General features: G+C 53.9%; 2 protein-coding genes across 2 annotated transcripts in view; one reads left to right on the top strand and one right to left on the bottom strand.

Moving 5' to 3' along the window:
* Nucleotides 1-10,369, bottom strand: part of PLOD1 (procollagen-lysine,2-oxoglutarate 5-dioxygenase 1) — a 28,081-nt gene extending 17,712 nt beyond the window's left edge. The window contains exons 1-4 of the mRNA XM_063104759.1: nt 10,201-10,369; nt 2,082-2,173; nt 819-952; nt 219-382 (exon numbers count right to left, since the gene is read on the bottom strand). Coding sequence (XP_062960829.1) covers nt 219-382; nt 819-952; nt 2,082-2,173; nt 10,201-10,291 — 481 coding nt within the window. The 5' untranslated portion in view covers nt 10,292-10,369. The remainder of the gene's footprint in view (nt 1-218; nt 383-818; nt 953-2,081; nt 2,174-10,200) is intronic.
* Nucleotides 10,370-14,050: 3,681 nt separating this feature from the next.
* Nucleotides 14,051-20,690, top strand: KIAA2013 (KIAA2013 ortholog). The gene is made up of 3 exons (XM_063105456.1): nt 14,051-15,253; nt 17,624-18,477; nt 19,984-20,690. The coding sequence occupies exons 1-3, from the start codon at nt 14,221-14,223 to the stop codon at nt 19,999-20,001; spliced, it is 1,905 nt and encodes a 634-aa protein (XP_062961526.1). The 5' UTR covers nt 14,051-14,220; the 3' UTR covers nt 20,002-20,690.
* The last annotated feature ends 758 nt before the right edge of the window (nt 20,691-21,448 follow it).

Genomic DNA, 21,448 nt, shown 5'->3' with positions numbered 1-21,448 from the left:
GCGCTCACTGGCTGAGCGCAGTGCGGGCGACACCAAGCCAAGGGTTGCGATCCGCTTACCGGTCACACACACACAAAAAAAAGAGTGAAAAACTCAGGACACTCTGCATTTGAGAACTGTGAGACATCCATGTGGGATGTCACACAAGAGGGACACTCACGAAGGCAGTGGATGGACCCCTCTGCTGATCCCACAGGCTTTGCACCCAGGCCTCTCACCTCCAGAGCCCAGGAACCGCTTGCCATCGGAGACCACAGGATACTTGGCTTCCAGCCTGCGGTCTGGGTAGATGAGCTCCTCAGCCGAGAAGACCACCTGGCTCCTGGCCTGCCGGAACTTCTTCAGGAGCTCCCGGGGCCCCGATGCAAACACCACGTCGTAGCTGTGCCCAGAGCGGGGAGAAGACAGAGTGGGGGCCCAGTGAGGGCACAGGAAGGAGGGACCGGGGATGAAGGCTCTCCACAAATCCCCCTCCTCCCACGCCAGCCCTGGGCCACCATCTGGGAAACAGATCTGCTCCAGTGTCTCCGGCTCTGCCTGCTATGTTTCCGCCCCCACCCTGGGCATAGAGATGGTTTCTGTAACCTCTGCCTTCTCACACTCAAGCACCGGACAGGTCACCCCACCCATCTTTTCACCAAGAGTGAGAATGGGCTACACCAGAGGGTCTGGTCCTGGGGTTCACAGGCCCCCTAAAATTGTAGACAACCTTAGCTAGAGTGATGCCCCTCATCCCCATGTCCTGGGAGGGCCTCATATTCTAAAGAATATTCCTTTATCTCTGCTGAGGGGCCCCGCCAGGAAACCCTGGCCCCCACCTGTCTGTGAAGAGAATGACCAGGTCCTCCTTGTCTGCATGCTTCTCCAGGGCTTTCTTCAGCAACCGAACCTTCTGCCCTCCGCCCACCGACATCCCCTTCTCCACATTCCAGTCCTCCCCCAGGCCAAGTGCCTGGAAAGAAAGGCCCATTAACATGATCTTTTGGAAAAGAAATATCTGGAAAATTTCCACCCCAACCTGGGTAGTGAATATTTTTGTTTCTGTTTGGCAACAACGACCCTCCCCTGCAGGGAGACTATTCTACACGTGTGTGAGACTGATTTGGCTTTGTGGGGTAAGAGGGTCATATGACCATACCTGGCCAATCAGAATGTCCCTTCCCTCCTGCCCCTCCCACAGTCAGAAGTTTGAGCATGTGACCCTAGCATGGCCAATCACAGCCTTCCCTGGGACTCTTCTGTTAAAACTAATGAAAGCAGGTCTTGTTCTGCTGAAGTTGAGAAGCTGGGGCTTGTGAATCTGTGGCTGGTGGTCATCTTGCCACCATGAAGAGAGAACATGTCAGCAAATGAACATAAACAGGGCCTGAGATGGAAAGACAAGGCCCTCACTTTGATGCTTGAAGCCCTGGACCCATCTATGCCTGAAGCAACCCTCTGCTTGAGCCCTCATTCATATGAGCTAATGCACCTTCTTTCCAGCTTAATGCCATTAGACTGCAAGCTCTGTGTAGGCAGTGACATGGTCTGTCTTATCCAGCACTGTCTCCCCAGTACCTAACATTGTGCCTGACACATGGAAGCTCTCAGAACACTCAGATGAATGGAGGAATGTCCCCCTGCAGGACTCAGCCCCATGGACTGCACACAGAGGACACCAAGCCCATGCCAGTGGTGAATGGAGCATTAGCTCAGGTGTCTTTAGAACAGTGTTTATACTATAGGGAAGGTCTCCAGACCACAGCCATCCTGAAATCCCGTGGGGGAATTGGTGGAAATGCTGGTTCCCAGTATCTGCCCTCTAAACCAGCCTCTCAGATGAGTCTTCTGCTCTCTCACATCTGAGCGCCACTCTGTACCTCTCCAGCCTCACCTCTCCCTCTCGCTCACTCCTAGACTTTGCTGTGGCCTCTGTTCCCTCTTCCTTTTCCTAGCTCATTTTCATCCTTCAGGCTTCCGGAAGCCTCCCCTGTGCTTTTGAGTCTTTCTCAGGGGCCCTAGCAGTTTAGGAAGGAGGACACCAGCTCCTGGATTCTCCCACCACCTCTCACTGGCCCTGCCTTTCCCAGGAAGCCCCTTACCTGGATCTTGTAGTTGAAGAACTGGGCTGAGCGCTTGAAGCGGCGGAAACCCTCGGTCTCCTTAGTGGCCACCGTGAGGACTAAAAGGTTGTCTGTGGACAGAGAAAGGCATGGTGAATGGGAATGGAGGATATGGGGAGGTGACAGGGAAGAGGGGTCACAGTTCCCAGTGACCTGTCAAATCCTGGCAGAATGCATGATAGAATTGGGATGTGTTATCCCCCCAAAACTCATGTGGAAACCTGATCCCCTATGTCGCACTGTTGGGTACTGTTTGAGTCGTGGGAGCAGATCCCTCATGAATGATTAATGCTCTCCCTGGGGGAGGTAGCAGTGAGTGAGTTCTTGCTCTGTTAGTTCCCACAAGAGCTGGTCGTTGACAGGATCCTGGCACCACCACCCCCTCCCCTGCCTCATTCTCTTGCTTCCTCTCACCATGTGACCTTACACCCACTGGCTGCTGCCGCTTTCCACCACAGGTAGAAGCAGCCTGAGGCCCACGCCAGAGGCAGCTGTCCCAGAATCATGAGCCAAATAAACCTCTGTTCTTTATAAATTACCCAGTCTCAGGTATTCTGTTATAGCAACACAAAAACAGACTAATACAATGTGTCTTCATGTCAATATATTACAGACAAGAGGTCAGGTTAAGGATGCACTTGAGACCATTCAGCTGTTTCATGACAGAGCGGAGACATAACCTGGATCTCCCGATTCCCTCCCAGGGCTGACCAATGTGTTGAGAAGCATCCACAGGAGAGGGGTCTGCACCCTGCGTTGTGGGACTGAGTCTCTGGCCTCACACAGAGGCAGAAGGAGAAACTTGCTCTGAACGCTGATCACCAGGAGGATCTCTCTGGCCAATGTTGGACATTAGCCCACGATGGCAAATACTAGGCTTAGAGGCCATCGCTCTCCAGGCCTGCACCCGGGGCAGGCATTGCTAATCCATCCCAACAGTCTTTCTTGCTGAGCCTCCCATAGCTCCATATTCTCCCAACACTGCTTCAGGCTGATGCAAGCAATGAGAGTTGGCCCAGAGTAGAAACCGACTTGCAATCCCTCCATCAGTCCACTCCAGATCTTTGCCCAGAGCAGCTGTTACTACCTTTTTAACAAGGAACCTCTCAGGGCTGGCCCATGGCTCACTTGGGGAGCTCGTAGTGCTGATAACACCAAGACCACAGGTTCGGATCCCATATAGGGAAGGCAGGTTCGCTCACTTGGGAGAGCGTGGTGCTGACAACACCAAGTCAAGGGTTAAGATCCCCTTACCAGTCATCTTTAAAAAAACAAAAAAACAAACAAAAAAACAAGGAACCTCTCCGAGGCTCTGTAGTGTGGCTTCACCTTTGCAACAGAACCTGCTGGAAGCAACTCCCCAGACAGCGTCTCTGGGGAGCCCTCGGGAAGACCCTCCCAGACCACACTCCGAGGCTGTGTTCTCTGAGATGTGAGGAGTCTGGAGTTGGCCTGCCTGGTTAGAATCCTAGCTCTGCTCCTTACCAGCTGTGTGACCATAGGCAAGTCCCTGTTGTCCTCTCAGAGACTCAGTTTCCCCTTTGTAAAGTAGGGATAATAATAGTAACTGCCTCCCAGGGATGCTGGACTAAGTAAATGAGATAAGGCAAGTAAAATCCTCAGTGGGTTGCTTGGCACACACTAAGAGCTATTACTGATGCTGATTAGTGAGAGGTGCATGTCTTGCTCTGGCATTCAAAGCCCTTTCTGATCTGGCTGGGTGACGTACTCACCCCTCACCATGCAGACCCTCCTCCAGCTGGGGGGTGGGGGGCACGGGTCTCACCTTGCTGGGCTTCTCCCATCCTACCATGGCTCCCTCTGTGTCCCCTTTCTCTCCTCTGGGTCCCAAGGCCAGTGACTATGACACCCTTCCCTACGGCCATGTCTGTGAAGCCTTCTCAGATTTTTTTCTGCCCTCTCTGGCCTCTGAGCCTCAGAGGCAGGACCTACATTGCAGGCTTATTATTGTTTCACTGTCTTAGTTCTCTGAGGGGCCAGGTCTCTCACTTTTCTGGGTGAACAGACCCACCAAGTGGCCAGGCCAGTGGCACACAGGCCCTCCCCTACCTCCACCCCAGGAAATCAAGAGGAGCTGGGCTAAAAGGACAAAGGGGTCCGGCTGGCCAGAGCCTGCTGAGGCTGAGTGGAGAGGCTGCCCGGACAGGTTGCTGGTCCCCAAAGCAGGGGACTGGCATCAGGTGGCCCAGCAGGGATTGGCAGGAATCAGCTGGGGGTTGGTTCAGAGACCTGCAGTAGGAGGGGGTGGATTCACCAGGCAGGTGTGGAGAGAAGAGGCCTCACCACCTGACCCTGGGGTCCAGGAAAGAGGGGCGCTGCTCACACTTGGGGAAGGGCTCCCCCCAACTCCTGCCAGAATGGTTAAGTCTCCCCCCGGGCAAGGAGAGTCAGAGCCACTAGCTCTGAGGCCCTCTTGTCAACAGGGGGCTGCTGGGGACAGGAACAGTGTCACATTTCATGGATGGAAAAATCCACTGCGTGTGTGTGTGTGTGTGTGTGTGTGTGTGTGTGTGTGTGTGTGTGTGCGCGCGTGCGTGTGAGAGAGAGAGAGAGAGAGAGAGAGATTGATTCTGGATTCTCTAATGGGAACAGGCTCCAGCAAGGGAATGGGACGGGGACGGGGACTGGGATGGTGCATCTCAACACTCCTTTCTGGGCTGGCCAGGTGGCTCAGTTGGTCAGAGCATGGTATTATAACACCAAGGTCAAAGGGTTCAGATCCCTGTACTGGCCAGCCACCGAAACAAACAAAACAAAACAAAACAAATAAATAAAAACAAAAACAATCAAAACTCCTTTCCAGAGTTTCTGCTTCCAATTAACAGTGGCTATAATGGCTAACTTTTACTGAGCACTTTCTGCATGCCAGATGCTGCTCTAAGCACTTTACACATGCTAACCCCCCACTTTACAGTTAAGGACAAAGGCTCAGAGAGGGTGAACACCTTGCCCAAGGCAGCCGGGAAGTTCAGCGCCAATATTTGGACACAGGAAGCCTGGACCTGGAGTCCCCTCTCAACCTAACTGCATGCCCTGCCCAGGCCTGGGATGGCAGCCAGGCCATCTGTTGAAAGGGCCCTGTGTCTCCATCTGTCTGAGGAAATGAAACCGTCTAGCTGGACTAGAGAAGGGACCCTCCCCGCACGCCCACCTTCCTCCCCTTTGGCCCAATCTACTCCCTCTTTTCCTGGTGGCTGCCAGAAGCCCATGCTGGGGCCTTAACAAGTCCTGGGTTCCCTGGGCCATGCTGAGCCTGCCTCCCTGGCGAGGATCTCATGTGATCACCCAGGTCAGAGGGTCTCACTCCTGCCTGCACATTAGTATCACAAGGGAGGCAGACACCAGGGCCAGAGGTCTGAGGTGGGCCCAAGAGTCTGGATTTTTCCTACATTTTCTGAGTGATTTCTGATGTCAGTTTGGGAACCACTGAGACAACCCCTCCCCTGATCCTCTGACTCTGGGCTCCCATGCAGTGGTCTAGGAGGTGGTTCACAGCAAGAGAACTCGAGGCAGTCCCCTCCGTCCCCACCTGGGATACCGACATCACCTCTCAACACCTCCACGGAAACTGCCTCAGTAAACCCAGGCTGCACACTATTCCCTTGACCTGTCTGCAACACTCGCTTCTTCCCCTAAAAAAGTCCCCAGTCTACCTCCTCCAGGAAGTCCTCCTTAATCTCATCCCCTTATCTGTCGCTCAGTTTGCCCAGCAGTTGACACACTAGTACAAACCTGCCCCTTCTCCCTCTGCCAGGCCAGGCCACATCTTTATTTCCTGGGTCTTCCTCTCCCTCTCCCTCATTATGGCTGCGACTGGGCATGACCAAGCCATGGTGTGTATTGTCTGGCCATCAGGAGCAACGTAGGAAGGTGATATTATTAGTAAGGGCTACCACTGGTCAAGCCTTTATGAGATGCCATGTGCTGTGTGAAGCATGTTACATTCATTACCACATTTAACCATCAGTGCTATAAGAGGTAGGTAATATTTTTATCCCTCCTTCGACAGGCAAGGAAACTGAGGTATAGAGCAGCTAAATAACCTGCCTGAGGTCACGGGACCCTGGAGTGAGACAGGAATGAGCCGGCATTCCAAATGCCCATGCTCTGAACCAAACCATTTTCCCTACCCAAGAGCCCAACATATTGGAATGCCAGAGACTCTCTGCTGCAGATGGAACCCAGCATTTCCAGGCCCTTTCTCCAGCCTCCCCAGCGTGGGCACTCAACTCCAGCCATGTGGTGAGGTCTTTTCCCAACTCACTGGCCAGCCAGAGCTCTGGGCAACCCACAGGGCATCAACAGGGAGGATTTGGTTTCCAAGCAACAGGGCCTCGCCCACCTGCTTTCTGTCTGGTCCAGCCAGTCCACCTTGGGCTGAGGCCAGAGCCCATGTCACCAGAGCCCCTGGCACCAGAGCACTGGGTCCTCCCCACCTGCAGTCCAAAGTCCAGCAATGATTTCCCCAGACAGACAAGCCCGTGATCCAGGGTCAGCAGAGATAAATGAGAGACAGCAGAGTGGGATGGTAAAGACAGATTGCTGGGCAAGTAACTTAGCCTCTCTGTGCCTCAGTTTCCTCATCTGTAAAATGGGAATAATACAGATCATAATAGTACCTTCCTCTAGAGTCTCTCATGAGGATTCAATGAGCTAATTAATGTCCATAAAGTGCTTGGCACAGTGCCTGCCGTGGTGGCTGCGTGGGTTCTGTGGTCACATGGATCTTCCCCTAAGAGAGGGAGTTGGGCACAGGCAGGTGCTGTCCTGGGGGTCAGGGATGGAGAGTAGCTGCCTTCCTGAGAGTAAGAATGAGGTGGAAAAGCTGAGCAGGGGGACTTGGGGAGGCGTGATGAGGAGGTTCCTGGAAGAACAGGACCTCCGGGGTCCTAGGGAGAAGGTGGAGAGTGCAGCCCTGACCTGGCTGCACTCCGGCCGCTGCCCCTCCTCCCCCAGCAGCTCCGGCCCAGGCAAAGGCGTGGATGGTCCTGAGTCTCACGGTGTGGCCATGACACACCCAGTCTGCTCTTTGGGGAGTGGGAAATGAATGAAGCTCCTTCCCCCCCAGCATCTGTCCTCCCCCCAGGTTTGAACTGAAGTCATAAACAGGGTCTGGTAGAAAGGCAGGAGATGGGGACTCCCCACACCCAGCAGTCAATCTCAGCCTCCCCGGGTCAGGCCGCCCATTCATTTCTGCTGCCTCGGGTGACCTCAGGACTTCCCTGACCCAATCCAGCCTGGCCTGCCCGACTCCTGGGACGTTTCCATCCCTGCTGTGGAACAGCACGACCTGGAACCCCCACCCGAGCCCAGCTGACCTCCCCAGAGCCTCTGATCTTAGGAGCTGTCCTCCCCTCACCATGGCCAAACCAAGGCCTGCAGAGAAAGGCTTGAGCCCTGGGAGAGCACAGGGGATCAGCCAGAGCCTCCACAGGAGAAAGAAAGGGACATGGGGCATCTGGGCTCTCTCGCTCCCTCACCTCTATGGGCATTTGCCTGTTTGGATGCTGCTTTGGTGAAGGCCTATTTCTGTCCCCCACGTTGCTCCCCAGGACAGGGCCATGTCTCCTCAGACACAGGGCTCCCTGGGAGCAGAGGGCTGTGTTTCCCTCATCAGACGGGCATCTGCTGAGGTGAGGAGCTCTGCGTGCTCCCTCTGATTGGGAGCCCCCACAAGTGAAAGCTGCCTGTGTTCCTCTCCAGGTGCTGAGTCCGTGGGTGTTCAGGTGAGGGGACAGACACGCAGCTGAGAGCTCCTGACCCACCATACTCTCCAAGACTCCATAGCAAACCTCCTTCCCCATCTCAGGCCTCTCTGCACCCCAGAGGGACATATGGCATGGTTCCTGTGCCTGCCCCAATCGAATACTCCTCAACAGCCACCACATCCCAGCCACCTGCCAAGGGAAGGGAAGAGGTGGCTTCTCTGAAGGCTGCTGAGGTGGCCCCCTGGTCACACTGGTCACTGGACATCTCGGGCAAGGCCTGCAGGGAAAATGACCATCCCACTCTGTCCTCTTGTCCAGCAGCCTGAAGGTCCCACCTCTGGGTCTGGGGAGCTGGGTAGGCTACCCCAAGCAGCATTTCCAGGTGACGGCTCCCCCAACCAGAGGTGGGGCCAGCAGGAATGAGCAGTGGGATTGGATCCCCATTCATGACTCCACCTCCAAACAGCTGTGGCAACCAGAGACCAGGTGTTTAACCTTCCAGGGCCTCAGTCTCCCATCTACAGAATGGGGCTAATGATTCCTCACTTATCAAAGGGCCTAAATGGAGCAAGGAAAGCAAAGGGCCTCAACATGAGAGTGGCCTGACCCATGCCTGGGCATCTGCTGTCCCTCGTGCATCAATGAGTGCTTTCTATCTTCTGGGTGCTTTACCTGGATCATCTCAGCAGCATGCCGAATCCTGCCCTCCGCTGACAATAGCACCCTCTGTGAGGGCTGCCTTGTATCTACTCTGTCTTCCTCCTGTCACCTGCTGGGGGTCAGGGCACCTGAAGCCCTGTCACTAGTTCGTCCCTCTCTGACTCACATCTCTGGGCTTCATCATGGGCAGGTGCAGTTTCTCTCCTGGGATGGTCTGGGGTGGAGGGAGCCCATATCAGCAGAAATAGAGGGAAGAGAAACCCAGAACAAAAAGGCTATGATAGAGAACCCAGCTCCTGGCTAGTGAGTGACCCAGGCTGCAGGCCCTTTGCACACACTCCCAGCCCAGCCCCATGCTCAGTGACACCCTCACTGGATTTTTGCCCTGTTTTACGGCCCTGCTGGGACCCTCTGGGATAGCTGGCAGCCCTGGGCCTGGGAGAGCCAAGGGCCTTTAGGGGGCCAGGTATTGAGCTGAACTCTCACCAACTGGCCTCATCCCATGGAATCCCTGAGAGAGCTCTAGGAGTGAGGTACTGTCACCCCCGTTTTGCAGGCTAGAACACAAAGCCTCATGGATATTAAGTACCACCAACTTTACTGCTGGGAGATGTGTAGCGTTGGGCACAATCAGGCACTAAGGATGTACTCAGGAAATGGTGGTATACACTATGAAATCCAGGCTGCCTTGGGGAAGTAGAAGGAGCACTAGACTGGGAGTCCAGCAGACCTAGGACCAACCACCCCACAGCTGGACAACCTGGGCAGTCATTTCACCTCTCTGGGCCTCAGTTTCCTCCCGTGTAAACTGGACAGAGGAAGACCAGCCTGGCAGGGGGCGGAGCAGACCATAGAGGTCATGTGTGGAAATGCAAACCACTCCACAAATGTGAGCCACTCCTTCTGCCCCTGAGGTTCTGAGGCCTAGTGGCTCTGAGCTGGGCTCTGGAACCAGACACGCCAGAGGGGTGACACCTGGTTCCAAGGCCCACACGCTGTGTGACCTTGGGCAAATGAATTACCTCTGGAGCCTCTCGGTGTCGCCAGCTGGAAAATGGGGATAATAGAAGGAAACACTTCTGAGGGTAGCGATCACGCTTAACTGGCACCTGGCCCACAGTAAGTACTCCATCCACAGTGGCCAATGTGGTTACTATTATTATTTTCTTCTTCTTTTTTTTTTTTTTTTTTGTCTTTTTCGTGACCGGCACTCAGCCAGTGAGTGCACCGGCCATTCCTATATAGGATCCGAACCCGCGGCGGCGGGAGCGTCGCCGCGCTCCCAGCGCCGCACTCTCCCGAGTGCGCCACGGGCTCGGCCCTATTTTCTTCTTCTTATGATATGTTTTTTGCTGCGAGCCAGTAGGAGGATGTGAACCCTTGACCTTGTATTATAACACATGGCTCTAACCATCGAACAGCCAGCTCCAATGTGGGTTACTATTCTGCATGCTGTTATCATGTGACCCTCTCCGTGCTGAATGGGACTTCAGCTGTCACCGTCTCCTCCCAGCTGCGGAATGTGGGAACTCCAGCCCCCGGGGGGAAGAAATCTGTCCAAGTCAGCGGCCAGTAAGCGGACAAGCGGCCGCAGCCCAGACCCCTCCCCAGCCCAGGCCTCCCGTGCCGCCCGGTCCTTGCGGAGGCGGCCCCCGACCAGCGCTCCCGCCTCGGATCCCCGCTCCCGCTCCCGGCTGCCGCGTCCTCACCCTCCGGCGTGGCGTCGCCCTTCCCATCGGCCAGGAGCAGCCAGCCCAGCGGGGACAGCAGCAGCAGCAGCAGCAGCAGCAGGGGCCGCATGGCCGGAGTCAGGACGATCGGCCGGTCCGGCGACGGCGACGACGGCAGGATGGAAACTTCGCGACCAGCCGGCGGCCCCGCTGCCACGCACTGGGCCCGCCCCGGGGGCGGCGCCGCGCCACCCCTCCCCGCCTCCCCGCCGCAGGCCCCGGGGAAGGGTTTTCCTGCCGGGACGGACGGAGGCCTCTCCGAGTTGGGGCAGGTCCCTCGGCTTGTCCCTGCGGCTCCCGGGTCCTTCGCCAGGCCCTCCCTCCCTTTTCAAGGGAGTTCACTACGACCAGGAGGAAGAAAGGGGACAGGAGAGCGAGACCACAATGTCTAGACCCTAGATTCTGCGCTAAGGCTTTATGGTCTCAGTAACCGAGAGCCTCGGATTGCTAATAGCATCTATTAATTAGGTCTTGCACGGGTTAATGATGTTGTCACAACCGCCCCGGTGACAAGCACCCAGTAAGTCAGCTCTTATGATTTTATTAGCCCTTCCCCAAACCCGAGGAGTTAGGATGGGCGGGATGTGTTCACAGGCATCCACAACTCTCCTGCCGAAATGCAGAAAGCACATCTCCACCCCCCACCCAAAAAGGGAATCACTTCATCTGCTTTTATGTCCCTGGAAGACAAACCTCTGTGCCAGAAAGTCATGCTCACCCAGTGAGCTAACCGGCCATCCCTATATGGGATCCGAACCCGTGGCCTTGGTGTTATCAGCACCGCAATCTCCCGAGTGAGCCACGGGCCCGCCCCCTGTGGTTAATTGTTAAATGAATACATGAATGAATGAAAGTTTTTAGGGCCTCTTCACAGACACCCAGAGCCCAACAAACAACTTTAGGGTCTCTAGAGCAAATGCCTGGACCAGATGTCACCTAGGGTCATCCACCTCTGGACAAAAACACTCCCTTCCTTGGAAGAGACCTCAGACAGGATCCCAGGAGCTCCCCTTCCAGCAGATTAGGCTTCAGAGGAGTGGGTGCCAGTCGGGGGGCTCCCCTGTAGGAGGCCAGAGGGTGGGGGAAGAGGAATGTCATGGATGTCAATGAACCACACAGAGCAGGCCGTGTATAGGTGCTGGGAAAAGAAATCGATGGCACTCAGACCGCTTCAACAAGGGAAACGCACCACCACTATGGTGTTTAGTGGAAAAAGCAGTACGTACAGTATGACCCCCCTCAGTAGAAATATATTATTATCCGTGTAGACATGCATAGAGACAATGCTGGAAGAAAATTACAGCCGAATGCTTACAGTGATTATTTCTAGATTGTGGGATAATTTTATCATACACACACACACACACACACACACACACACACACACACACACACACACAATTATTTCCAGGTAGTTTTTATTTATTTCCTTATTTGCATTTTTCATTTTTAAAAAAATATACAGTATTTGTATAATTCAAACAAAAACAACACATGTTATTTTTAAAAGGCAAGTACAATCCCTGGGAAACTTGAGATCATCTCATTGTATAGAGCTTTGCTCATTGTACAGATGGTAGACGTGAGGTTCAGAGGGACCCAGCAGCAAGCTCAAGGTCACAAGGCAAGTAAAGGGAAGAGACAACGTGGGCAGAATCTGGGTTCTCTACCCAGGGACCCGGGGCTGGAACTTTCTGCAGCTGGGACAGGATTTGGTGCCAAAATCCGCCGGATGTTTTTGATTCAGGAGGATGCAGACTGAGATTCCAGAACTTTGGAGGAGGAAATGCAGAGATGAGCAGAGGGAGGAGATTTAGCGTGTGCTGGCTGGTTCAATTTTCAAGCTCTTTCTCATCCCATGCTCACAACAACCCTGTGAGTTAGACAGTACTGACTCCATTTGCGAAACGAGGACACCAGGGCTCAGAGAAGTGAAGCAGTATGCTTGACCTCACACAGCTGATGTGGGACCACAGTAAGGGAGGCAGCATTGGAACCCAGCTGTAACTCCGCATTTGCTAGAGTTTAAGGAGAACCTCCATGGTGATGTACAGTGGATAGAAAAAACTCCTTGGGCAATGGGAGCCCCTTAACCAAGTCCCCAGAGTCCTTGTAAATCAGCGTGGGGAATCGATCTTGGAGGCTGCTGGCCTCTCTGGGAGAAAGGATTCACTCTGGTGGTGAAGACTGCCCTGCCCGTTGGTATCTATTTCCTGTTCCCTTCACCAAATAGGAAGAATTTGGACCCAGTCCAAGCTTCATTTAAAAGGAGAGCCTGTCTCTTTAAGCAGCAGTGGCTGCTGCCCAGATGTTACTGCTGGTACGTGCTGCACGTGCTGGTGAGCAGTTAAAGGCGCAGGACTCCGCTTTGCGGGGAAGGTGCAGAAAGAGCTGGCCTGGGGGACAGCTACCCAATGCCACGAGGGGCTTTTCTCGCTTTTGCCCTCTTCTTTGACTCATTTATTTTGTTGGTCCAAGGAAGAGCAATGGCCTCAGTGGGATGGCCACACTCTGTGTTGCCAGATGGGCTGTCACCTCCCACCAGCGCTTAGCCGCTTAATAATAATAATAATAATAATAATAATAATAATAATAATAATAATAATAATAATAATAATAGAGTTTCCAAGCTGTTCCCTTAAGTAAAAGAAGTAAAAAGCAAGTATGTCATATGCTACAATTTTTTTTTTTTTTTAAAGGTGACCGGTAAGGGGATCTCAACCCTTGACTTGGTGTTGTCAGCACCACGCTCAGCCAGTGAGCCAACCGGCCATCCCTATATAGGATCCGAACCTGTGGCCTTGGTGTTATCAGCACCACACTCTCCCGAGTGAGCCACGGGCCGGCCCCATGGTATTTATATTTAAAATGCATTAAGTTATATTTAATAACCTCATTCCCGAGTTCCTTTTTCACTAATGTAGCTTCCATTTCTATTGCACTTTTAATAATACGAATAAATAGGTTTATGCCAGTTAAAAAAAAAAAAGCCTACATAGGATCCACCTGGACAGTCACCTTCTAACTGGGTGCTGGTCCTCAACCTCGGCAAACACTTCTGTGTCTGCTCACAGAACACAAGAAATCAACTCAAGTGACCCTTTAATTTCCACCAATTGGGAAGCACTGTCTGGCTTTGGAATGTCACGAAACCCAAATGGAAACAATCACCCGTTGTCCATCCCTGTGCTCCTGTTGAATTCTTTCCCAAGATACAAAGCAAAATTTCTCTTTTGCATTGATGATTCACAACTTAAAGGCATTTTCAAAGTACTAGACTTTAGTATCTTGTGTTATTTAATAAGTTAAAACTCAAGGTTGACATCAAGAAGACGACTTGGTGTGGCATGGACAGTCCCGAGATGGATTTGTGTCCCATATGGTGTACATTTGGCCAGACAGATCTGGAAGAGTTGTCAACAAAATATTTCCTAGGAAGTCTGGCTTCCAATGGCTACTTTCTGTTCTTTTTTTGTACTTTTCCGTGCTGTTCCAAGTTTTTTTGCAGTGAGGATCATCATTTTTACAGAAACGATAAAGTGTTGTTGTTTTTTTTTTTAATCTTAGGGCTGTTGAATCCATTAGCAGCGAACGGTTAGTTACTACACGTGTTCAGTTTGGCGGACTCGGCGTTTCTTTCACCAGTGAACTAGCTGCTTCCCGCTCTCCTAAGACTCCCGCACTCGCACTTCCGGCGGCTCCTGTCTCTCTCCCCGTGGCTCCGCCTCCTGCTCTCCGGCCCGCCCCCTCCTTTCTCCGCCCGCCCCTTTTCCATCTGTCGCAAAAGACTCGGAGGCGCTTGACGGCCGGCGTCGCTTGACGGCCGGAGGCAACCGAGAGGGAGTAGGAAGTGGTGGCGGCTGCTAGGGCGGCTATAGCGGGGGCCGGGGTGGACGCCGCGGTCCCGGCCGGGGACTGAGGCGCGGGAGGCCGGGCCGGTGGGCTGGGCGGCGGGCCCGGCAGCCGCCCCCCGCGCCGTTGCCCGCGCCTGGCGGCCCGATGTGGCTGCAGCAGCGCCTTAAGGGGCTGCCGGGACTGCTGTCGAGCAGCTGGGCCCGCCGTCTGCTCTGCCTGCTCGGCCTCCTGCTGCTGCTTCTGTGGTTCACGGGCTCCGGGGCGCGGCGGGCGGCGGGCGGCCTGCACCTGCTGCCCTGGGCCCGCGGCGAGCCGGGTGCTGCCGAGCCCTCTGCCTGCCTGGAAGCGGCCACCCGCCCCTGGCGCAGCCTGCGGGAGCGCGGCGAGGCTGTACCGCTGGGCCCTGGAGTGCCAGCCCTGGTGGCCAACGGCTTTCTGGCCCTAGACGTGGCCGCCAACCGACTGTGGGTAACCCCTGCGGAGCGGGAGCCCGCTGTGGCTCCGGACTTCGTGCCCTTCGTGCAGTTACGCCCGCTAAGCGCCCTGGCCGAAGCTGGAGAGGCAGTGCTGTTGCTGCGGGAGGGGCTGCTGCGCCGGGTGCGTTGCCTGCAGCTCGGGACCCCGGGCTCCGGCCCTGCGGCCGCCGTCCCTGGACCGGCCTCGGCCTCCGGCCTTGCCACGGGGTCCGGCCGTGACTGCGTGCTGCTGCAAGAGGACTTTCTGGCTCACCGGGGCCGACCCCACGTCTATCTGCAGCGCATCCAGCTCAACAACCCCACGGAACGCGTGGCCGCGCTGCAGACTGTGGGGCCCACTGCAGGCCCGGTCCCCAAAGCCTTCACCAGTACGCTGGAGAAGGTCGGAGACCATCAATTTCTCCTCTACTCGGGTCGATCCCCGCCTCTTCCCACGGGGCTGGTGCACCTGGTGGTGGTGGCTGCCAAGAAGCTAGTGAACCGGCTCCAGGTGGCTCCCAAGACACAGCTGGATGAGACCGTGCTGTGGGTAGTACATGTCTCCAACCCTATTAACCCCCAGGTGCTCAAAAGCAAAGTAGCCAAGGAGCTCAAGGTGCTCCAGGACTTGGCACGGAAGGAAATGCTGGAGCTCTTGGAGATGCCAGCAGCTGAGCTACTTCAGGACCACCAGCGCCTCTGGGCTCAGCTCTTCAGCCCAGGTGAGGCCTGGCAAGTGCTTTGTCCATAGTCCACATCTTGCACCAGGGTGTGCACGGTCCACCCTAGAGATGTCCCTCCAAGGTGTGTGCAGAGGTGACGCTGAAGGTGGTGGTGGAATTGTTAAAACAGGCTTGGCGTTTGACCAGGGGCCTGAATCTTTGCTCAGACACTTAGTATCTGTCTGGCGTTAGATTAGTCACCTAATGTTTCTGGGCCTGTATTCAGTAATAACAACACCTACCCCAGAGGGCTTTTATGAGAGTTCAATGAAAAATCTAGTGTAAAGGTCAGGTCTTATTGTTATTTGTTCTTGTAGGTGAGGCCTGATGCGAGCAAAGTGAAGTTTTTTTAGGTTCAGTTCATAAAAAGTAAACCAGCAGGCAGATCCCCAGACTGTTTCCTCATGTCACCAGTCTGCCTGGTGACAGGCGTGGGCTTCTTTACATGACCCCCACTAGTCTGAGGTGTTCCCTGGCTATTGTGGCTGCAGTTTTTTCATGGGGAGGCTGGAGAATCTCTTCTATCAGCAGGTAGGAATGTTCCTGCCAAATGAATATTCTTTCCCCCATTGACTTTAATAAAAGAAAATCCTGCTGTAGATGAGAGAGGGGTTTTGGTTTGCAGGGTTCCTGTTTTCTGGACCCTTATGTTTGGTTGCTCAGAGAGAGTTTAGTCCGTTCAACAAGTATTTACTGAATGCTTCTGCCAAGGGGCTGCTCTCTGCACGGTGCATACCGAAGTGAACAAAACAAAGTTCCTGTTCTTATGATGCTTGCATAAATTCTGGTTTGGAACGAGACAGACAACAGAATAGTGAAAATTTAATGTAGACAAATTTTTAGAGTAGAAAGTGCTGTGGAGAAAAGTTAAAAATATGTGATGGAAGGGCCGGCCGGTTAGCTCATTTGGTTAGAGCACCGTGTTATAATACCAAGGTCAAGGGAAAAGGAAAAGAAAAATGTGATTGAGGGCTGGCTGGTTAGCTCAGTTGGTTAGAGCGCAGCCTTCTTTTTTTTTTTTTTAAAGATGACCGGTAAGGGGATCTTAACCCTTGACTTGGCGTTGTCAGCACCACGCTCACCCAGTGAGCCAACCGGCCATCCCTATATGGGATCCGAACCTGTGGCCTTGGTGTTGTCAGCACCACACTCTCCTGAGTGAGCCATGGGCCGGCCCCAGAGTGCAGTCTTCTAACATCAAGGTCAAGGGTTTGGATCCCCATACCGGCCAGCTGCCAAAAAATAAAAGAAAAATGTGATTGAGAGTGGTTGGTATGGACAGTAAAAGTGTGGGGTGATGGGGCCTCGATTTAGCTCCAATTGTCAGGGAGGCCTCTGAAGAGGAAACACTTAAGCTGAGACCTGAATGGCAAGAAGCAGCCAGCCATGTAGTCTGGGAGGATGATGTTTTAAGCCTGGAGACTGCAAGGGGCAAGAGCCAAGACCCTATAGCAGGAGCAGGTTTGGCTGAGTGGCCAGTGTGGCCAGATCCTAAAGAGCCTTGTAGCCCTTGGTGGGGATGGTAAGCAGAGGTGTGATTTGACATACATTTTTAAAAGATCTCTCTGGCTGCTCTGTGCAGAGTATAAACTAGCAAGGGCAAAAGTGGATGCTCGGAGACTAGGTAAGAGGTTTTAGCTGGAGTGAGAGAGGAAGGTGGCTGGGACCAGGGTTGTGACTTTGGAGACAGAGAAGCCAATAGATCCTGCTACTTTTGGAGGCAGAGCTGCTGGGACTTACCATGGGTTGGCTGTGGGCATTGAGAACTTGAGGATGACTCCTGGATTTGGGGGGTGTGACCAGTTGCTTGGAGACAACTTAGGGAAGGCTTTGTTTGAGGCTGGTAGAGTTCAAACCATGTCAGGTTTAAAATGTTGGTCAGAAGTTCAGGTGCAGACACCAAGCCGGAGATTAGCTGTTTGAGTCTAGAATCCATACAAATTTGGGAGATAGCCATATGTACCCTATGTATGTATGTATGGTACCTAAATTCATGAAAACTTGGGAAGGGTCATTTAAAGCTACAGGACTGAAGAGAGAGATGATAGAGCCAGGGCATCTCATTGGCAGTGTTCTGGTGCAGGGAGCCCAGACAGTAGAGGCAACAGGTCTTGGCTAAGTCTGTGTTCTTGCTCTGGCAGGAGGCCCCACTGCTTTTTAATGGGACTTTAGGTTTCAGGCCCACAGGCTCAAGTTGGTTACATAAATAAGGCAGGCATGACTTTCTCCCGTACTTGAAGGACACTGGAACTGCTGTCTTCATCCCTAGGGCCTAAAATCTCACTCCTCTGCTGCTCTTAATCTTTGTTTCACGACCTTGCCTCCTGACTGTGCCTTCCCTCTTTACCTCCAACCTTTGTGGTGTTACAGGAGTGGAAATGAAGAAGATCACTGATGCCCACACACCATCTGGCCTGACTGTGAACTTGACGCTATACTACATGCTCTCCTGCTCACCAGCCCCACTGCTCAGCCCCTCCCTGAGCCACAGGGAGCGAGACCAGATGGAGTCAACTCTCAACTACGAAGATCACTGCTTCAGTGGCCATGCCACCATGCACGCTGAGAACCTCTGGCCAGGGAGGCTGTCCTCCGTCCAGCAGATCCTGCAGCTCTCTGACCTGTGGAAGCTGACCCTCCAGAAGCGTGGCTGCAAGGGGCTGGTGAAGGTGGGTGCTCCAGGCATCTTGCAGGGCATGGTGCTTAGCTTCGGGGGTCTGCAGTTCACAGAGAACCACCTCCAGTTCCAGGCTGACCCCGATGTTCTGCACAACAGCTATGCATTGCACGGCATCCGCTACAAGAACGACCACATCAACCTGGCCGTGCTTGCGGATGCTGAAGGCAAGCCCTACCTGCACGTGTCCATGGAGTCCCGCGGCCAGCCTGTCAAGATCTACGCCTGCGAGGCGGGCTGCATGGATGAACCCGTGGAGCTGACCTCAGCGCCCGAGGGCCACACCTTCTCGGTCATGGTGACACAGCCCATCACACCGCTGCTGTACATCTCCACCGACCTTATGCACCTGCAGGACCTGCGGCACACGCTGCACCTCAAGGCCATCCTGGCCCACGACGAGCACATGGCCCAGCAAGACCCCGGGCTGCCTTTCCTCTTCTGGTTCAGTGTGGCCTCCCTCATCACCCTCTTCCACCTCTTCCTCTTCAAGCTCATCTACAACGAGTACTGTGGGCCCGGAGCCAAGCCCCTCTTCAGGAGTAAGGTATGGGCTTGCGGCCTTGCTCTTAGTCCTGGCTCTAGGATGGGGCTGGCCCGGCGAGGGTAGCGAGGCCTGGAGGGGTAGGGTGGCCGTCCAAGCCGATGCCCTCAGCTCTCAACACCAGAGAGAGGGGAGTAAGTGTGTGTGGAGAGGATGTCAGGAAGTGACCTCCAAGGGGGGAGCACAAGGAAGGGAAGGCTGTGTGCATAGATGAGTCCACAGCTTCCCCAGACAGCACCCCTGTAAATCTCAGCATTTACAAATAACCGCAGCAGACCCCTAGAAGGACTGGAAGCCTCTATCTGAACTGCGGGTGGGACCCCCATCCTCCCCGCGAGGGCCTGTTTATTGCGTTCAGAGGTCACTCCCTGCCTTTAGACCTCAGTCTGAGGTGGTCATCTTGTCAGCCCAGGACACCAGGACAGTATCATTCCCCTCCTGTTTCCTGAAACATCTTCGCCCCCAGGAAGCTGTGATTTTGTCCCCACTTGCTGTGGGACTGTCATCTGGGTTGTATCTTGGTGGTCAGTGCTGGTGTCGCAGGACGAGGCTGCCTGCTCTGTCCTGCTAGCCAGCCTTCTGAGCTTTCTCTCTGACTGGATTTCTCAGGAGGAGACGAGAAGGGAGTCCCTTGTCAGCAGTCGTAGAAGAAAATGCTTCAGAAGGATCTGAGCTTTTCTCCTTCTCGCTCCTTCCCCACCTCTTCTCCCTTATCCCTCCACCCCTACCCATTCCTCCCCTTCTCTCCCCCTGCCTTCTCTTCTCTCCTCTTATGTCCCTTGTCAAACTGTAGTGACAATAGAGAGGGACAGCTCTGTGATCCCAGGTAGTCAAAGACCCTGGATCCCACTCAGGAGAAAGGTCCCATCACATCCACAGAGAAGCTTTGTGGCGTCTGGTTTCTAGTTTCTGGCTCAAGGCCAGGACTTGGAAAAGGAAGCAGTACATGACCCAAAGGAGCGGGAGAAGGGTGGCAGGCAGGTCCGAGTTCCTGGAGCTTGAAGAACAAATTGAAAGTCAGATCAGAAAGAAATGTGCAGAAGCCTCCCCCGAGAGTTAGCCCTCTCTCAACTGCCGTGATGGAACAGGTGCTAAATTTGCATTGTGTGGGTTTTGCTGTCTCTGTTGACAGAGGGGGTTGCTTTCACCCGCACCTTGGTGGCTTCTCTGCCCTTGCTCTGGCATGCACACTTGGTTCCCCACACAGTCGGGGACACAGGCCAAACCACCTTTATGGGTTACTGACCCGTGTTGCTCATTTGCTGGAGCTCAAGCTGGGCCATGCCAGAGCAGAGCTCAGTGAACCCTCCACGTCAGCCCCAGGAGCCCACAGACCCCCAAGTTCATGGTAGCATAGCATGACCCTGGGCCAGCAGCTATTTGCAGGGCTGGGTCAGAGCCTGAGTGGGTGCCACTGTCTTTGTCTCCGTAGCCAGCTTCCCTTGACATGTCTAGCTGGCCACAGGGGTTGGCAGTGAACAGTAATCACTTGTTTTGTGAATTGAACAGGAAGATCCCAGTGTCTGAGTGAACCAACAGTCCTGCTTTCAGCCATGGTTTGCACAAGACACCCAGCGCTGAAAGTCCCGCTGCTACGAACGAGGGATCCTTCGGAAGCACCCACCCTTTGTGCCTTGTTGGGGAAAGCCAGCCACGTGGAAGGAAGCATGTGTGTGTACTTGAGGGTCTGCGTTGGAAGGAAGGAGAGCCACGTGGGCAGTGGGCGGGGAGGGGCCCGTGGACTTCTGTAAGCTTTCCACTCAATAAAGTGAACCTAATGGAAAATACTTGACATTGAACTCACTCCTTCCACTTTCCCCTGTCTTCTGTCCCAGGAAGTAGACCCTCTTTTGAAGACTCTTGTCTAGGAAAGATTGTGTTCTTTTCCTAATTTAATGTGTTCTTTCTTGAATGAATTTTTAATTTATTTTTGTTGAGATTCTGCTGGATGGCTTTCACATCCACTTTAGGTAGTGAGTTTTGATGGTGACATTCAATCTAAGAGGCCTCAGTGGCATTTGGAGGCCCCGCACGGCCCTGTGGCCGGGCCTGGGCCCCCAGCGCAGCTGAAGTGACTGTGTGGAGGGTGCAGGTCATGCTGTCATCCCCAAGTTTGCTCTTTCTTATGACCCTGTGGAGATCTGTGGTTTTGTACTTTGGGGCTTTGGGGGGAGGTGTTTTAACTTTCTAGTGATTGGTGATTGTTAGGTTTTGAAATACCAAAGTCTTTTTCTGTTTTTAAATAAATATCTTTCAAACTTCCATGACTGGTTTGTGTGTAGTTTAAACCTCTGAACATTCATCTTCCCCATCACTAGATTTTCGGATAATGTCTGAAGCAGGACACATCACCTGGTCCCACTGTGAAGACAGTGGTTCTTTCCCATGTCTTCCCCTCTTCAAAGGAGTCAACTCAGAAGGTGTGTTGGGGCCACGTTTCTGCTGACCTGGGGGGTTTGCTGGGTGGCTGGCTGAGTGGTTTGGTTGAGGGTTTCTAGCATGGCCCCTTTTCCTTTCCTGCTACGGTGCCCTTTCCCCCTCTCTACCCTAAAGAGCCTGGGTTTGCCTGCCCTGGGTTTTGCTGGCCATAGGCTTGGGCAGCAGGAAAAGTCCCCAGGTAGGCCTTCTACTGGAGGTTCACTGAAGCCAGGATCAGATGTTTCCCCTTTGTGGGGAGGAGAAGAGAACTGTCCAGTCCAGGGACCAGAGACTGTGCCGGGCATGGCAGCCCACCCTGGGGGGCCGTGATCTTCAGTGTTTTGGCTGTTTCCCTGGGTTTGCAGACAGCATTTGAAGCAGCATGACTCACCAGGAAGCCTGGTCTGCTTGTCAAGGAGCCGAATGTCTGGCCCACAACAGATGGCTAGGAGAGAGTCACAAGTGTGTCGGCTTGAATGGTGGTGGCCCCGGTTTCTCAGTTGCTTTAGTCCACGTGCTTCCCTCTCCTGCTGTGGATAGTGCAGAGCTCAGACAT

The sequence above is a fragment of the Cynocephalus volans genome, chromosome 8, assembly GCF_027409185.1.
Source record: "Cynocephalus volans isolate mCynVol1 chromosome 8, mCynVol1.pri, whole genome shotgun sequence".
NCBI lineage: Eukaryota > Metazoa > Chordata > Mammalia > Dermoptera > Cynocephalidae > Cynocephalus > Cynocephalus volans.
The sequence above is the reverse complement of the archived record's forward strand: the minus strand, read 5'-3'. Positions and strand labels throughout refer to the sequence as shown.

Excerpts from the sequence above, each read along its gene's own strand:
- KIAA2013 (XM_063105456.1), top strand. The coding sequence starts at position 14,221 with ATGTGGCTGCAGCAGCGCCTTAAGGGGCTGCCGGGACTGCTGTCGAGC. Across the intron at positions 15,254-17,623 it reads GGCTCAGCTCTTCAGCCCAG|GAGTGGAAATGAAGAAGATC; the intron begins GTGAGGCCTGGC and ends GTGGTGTTACAG.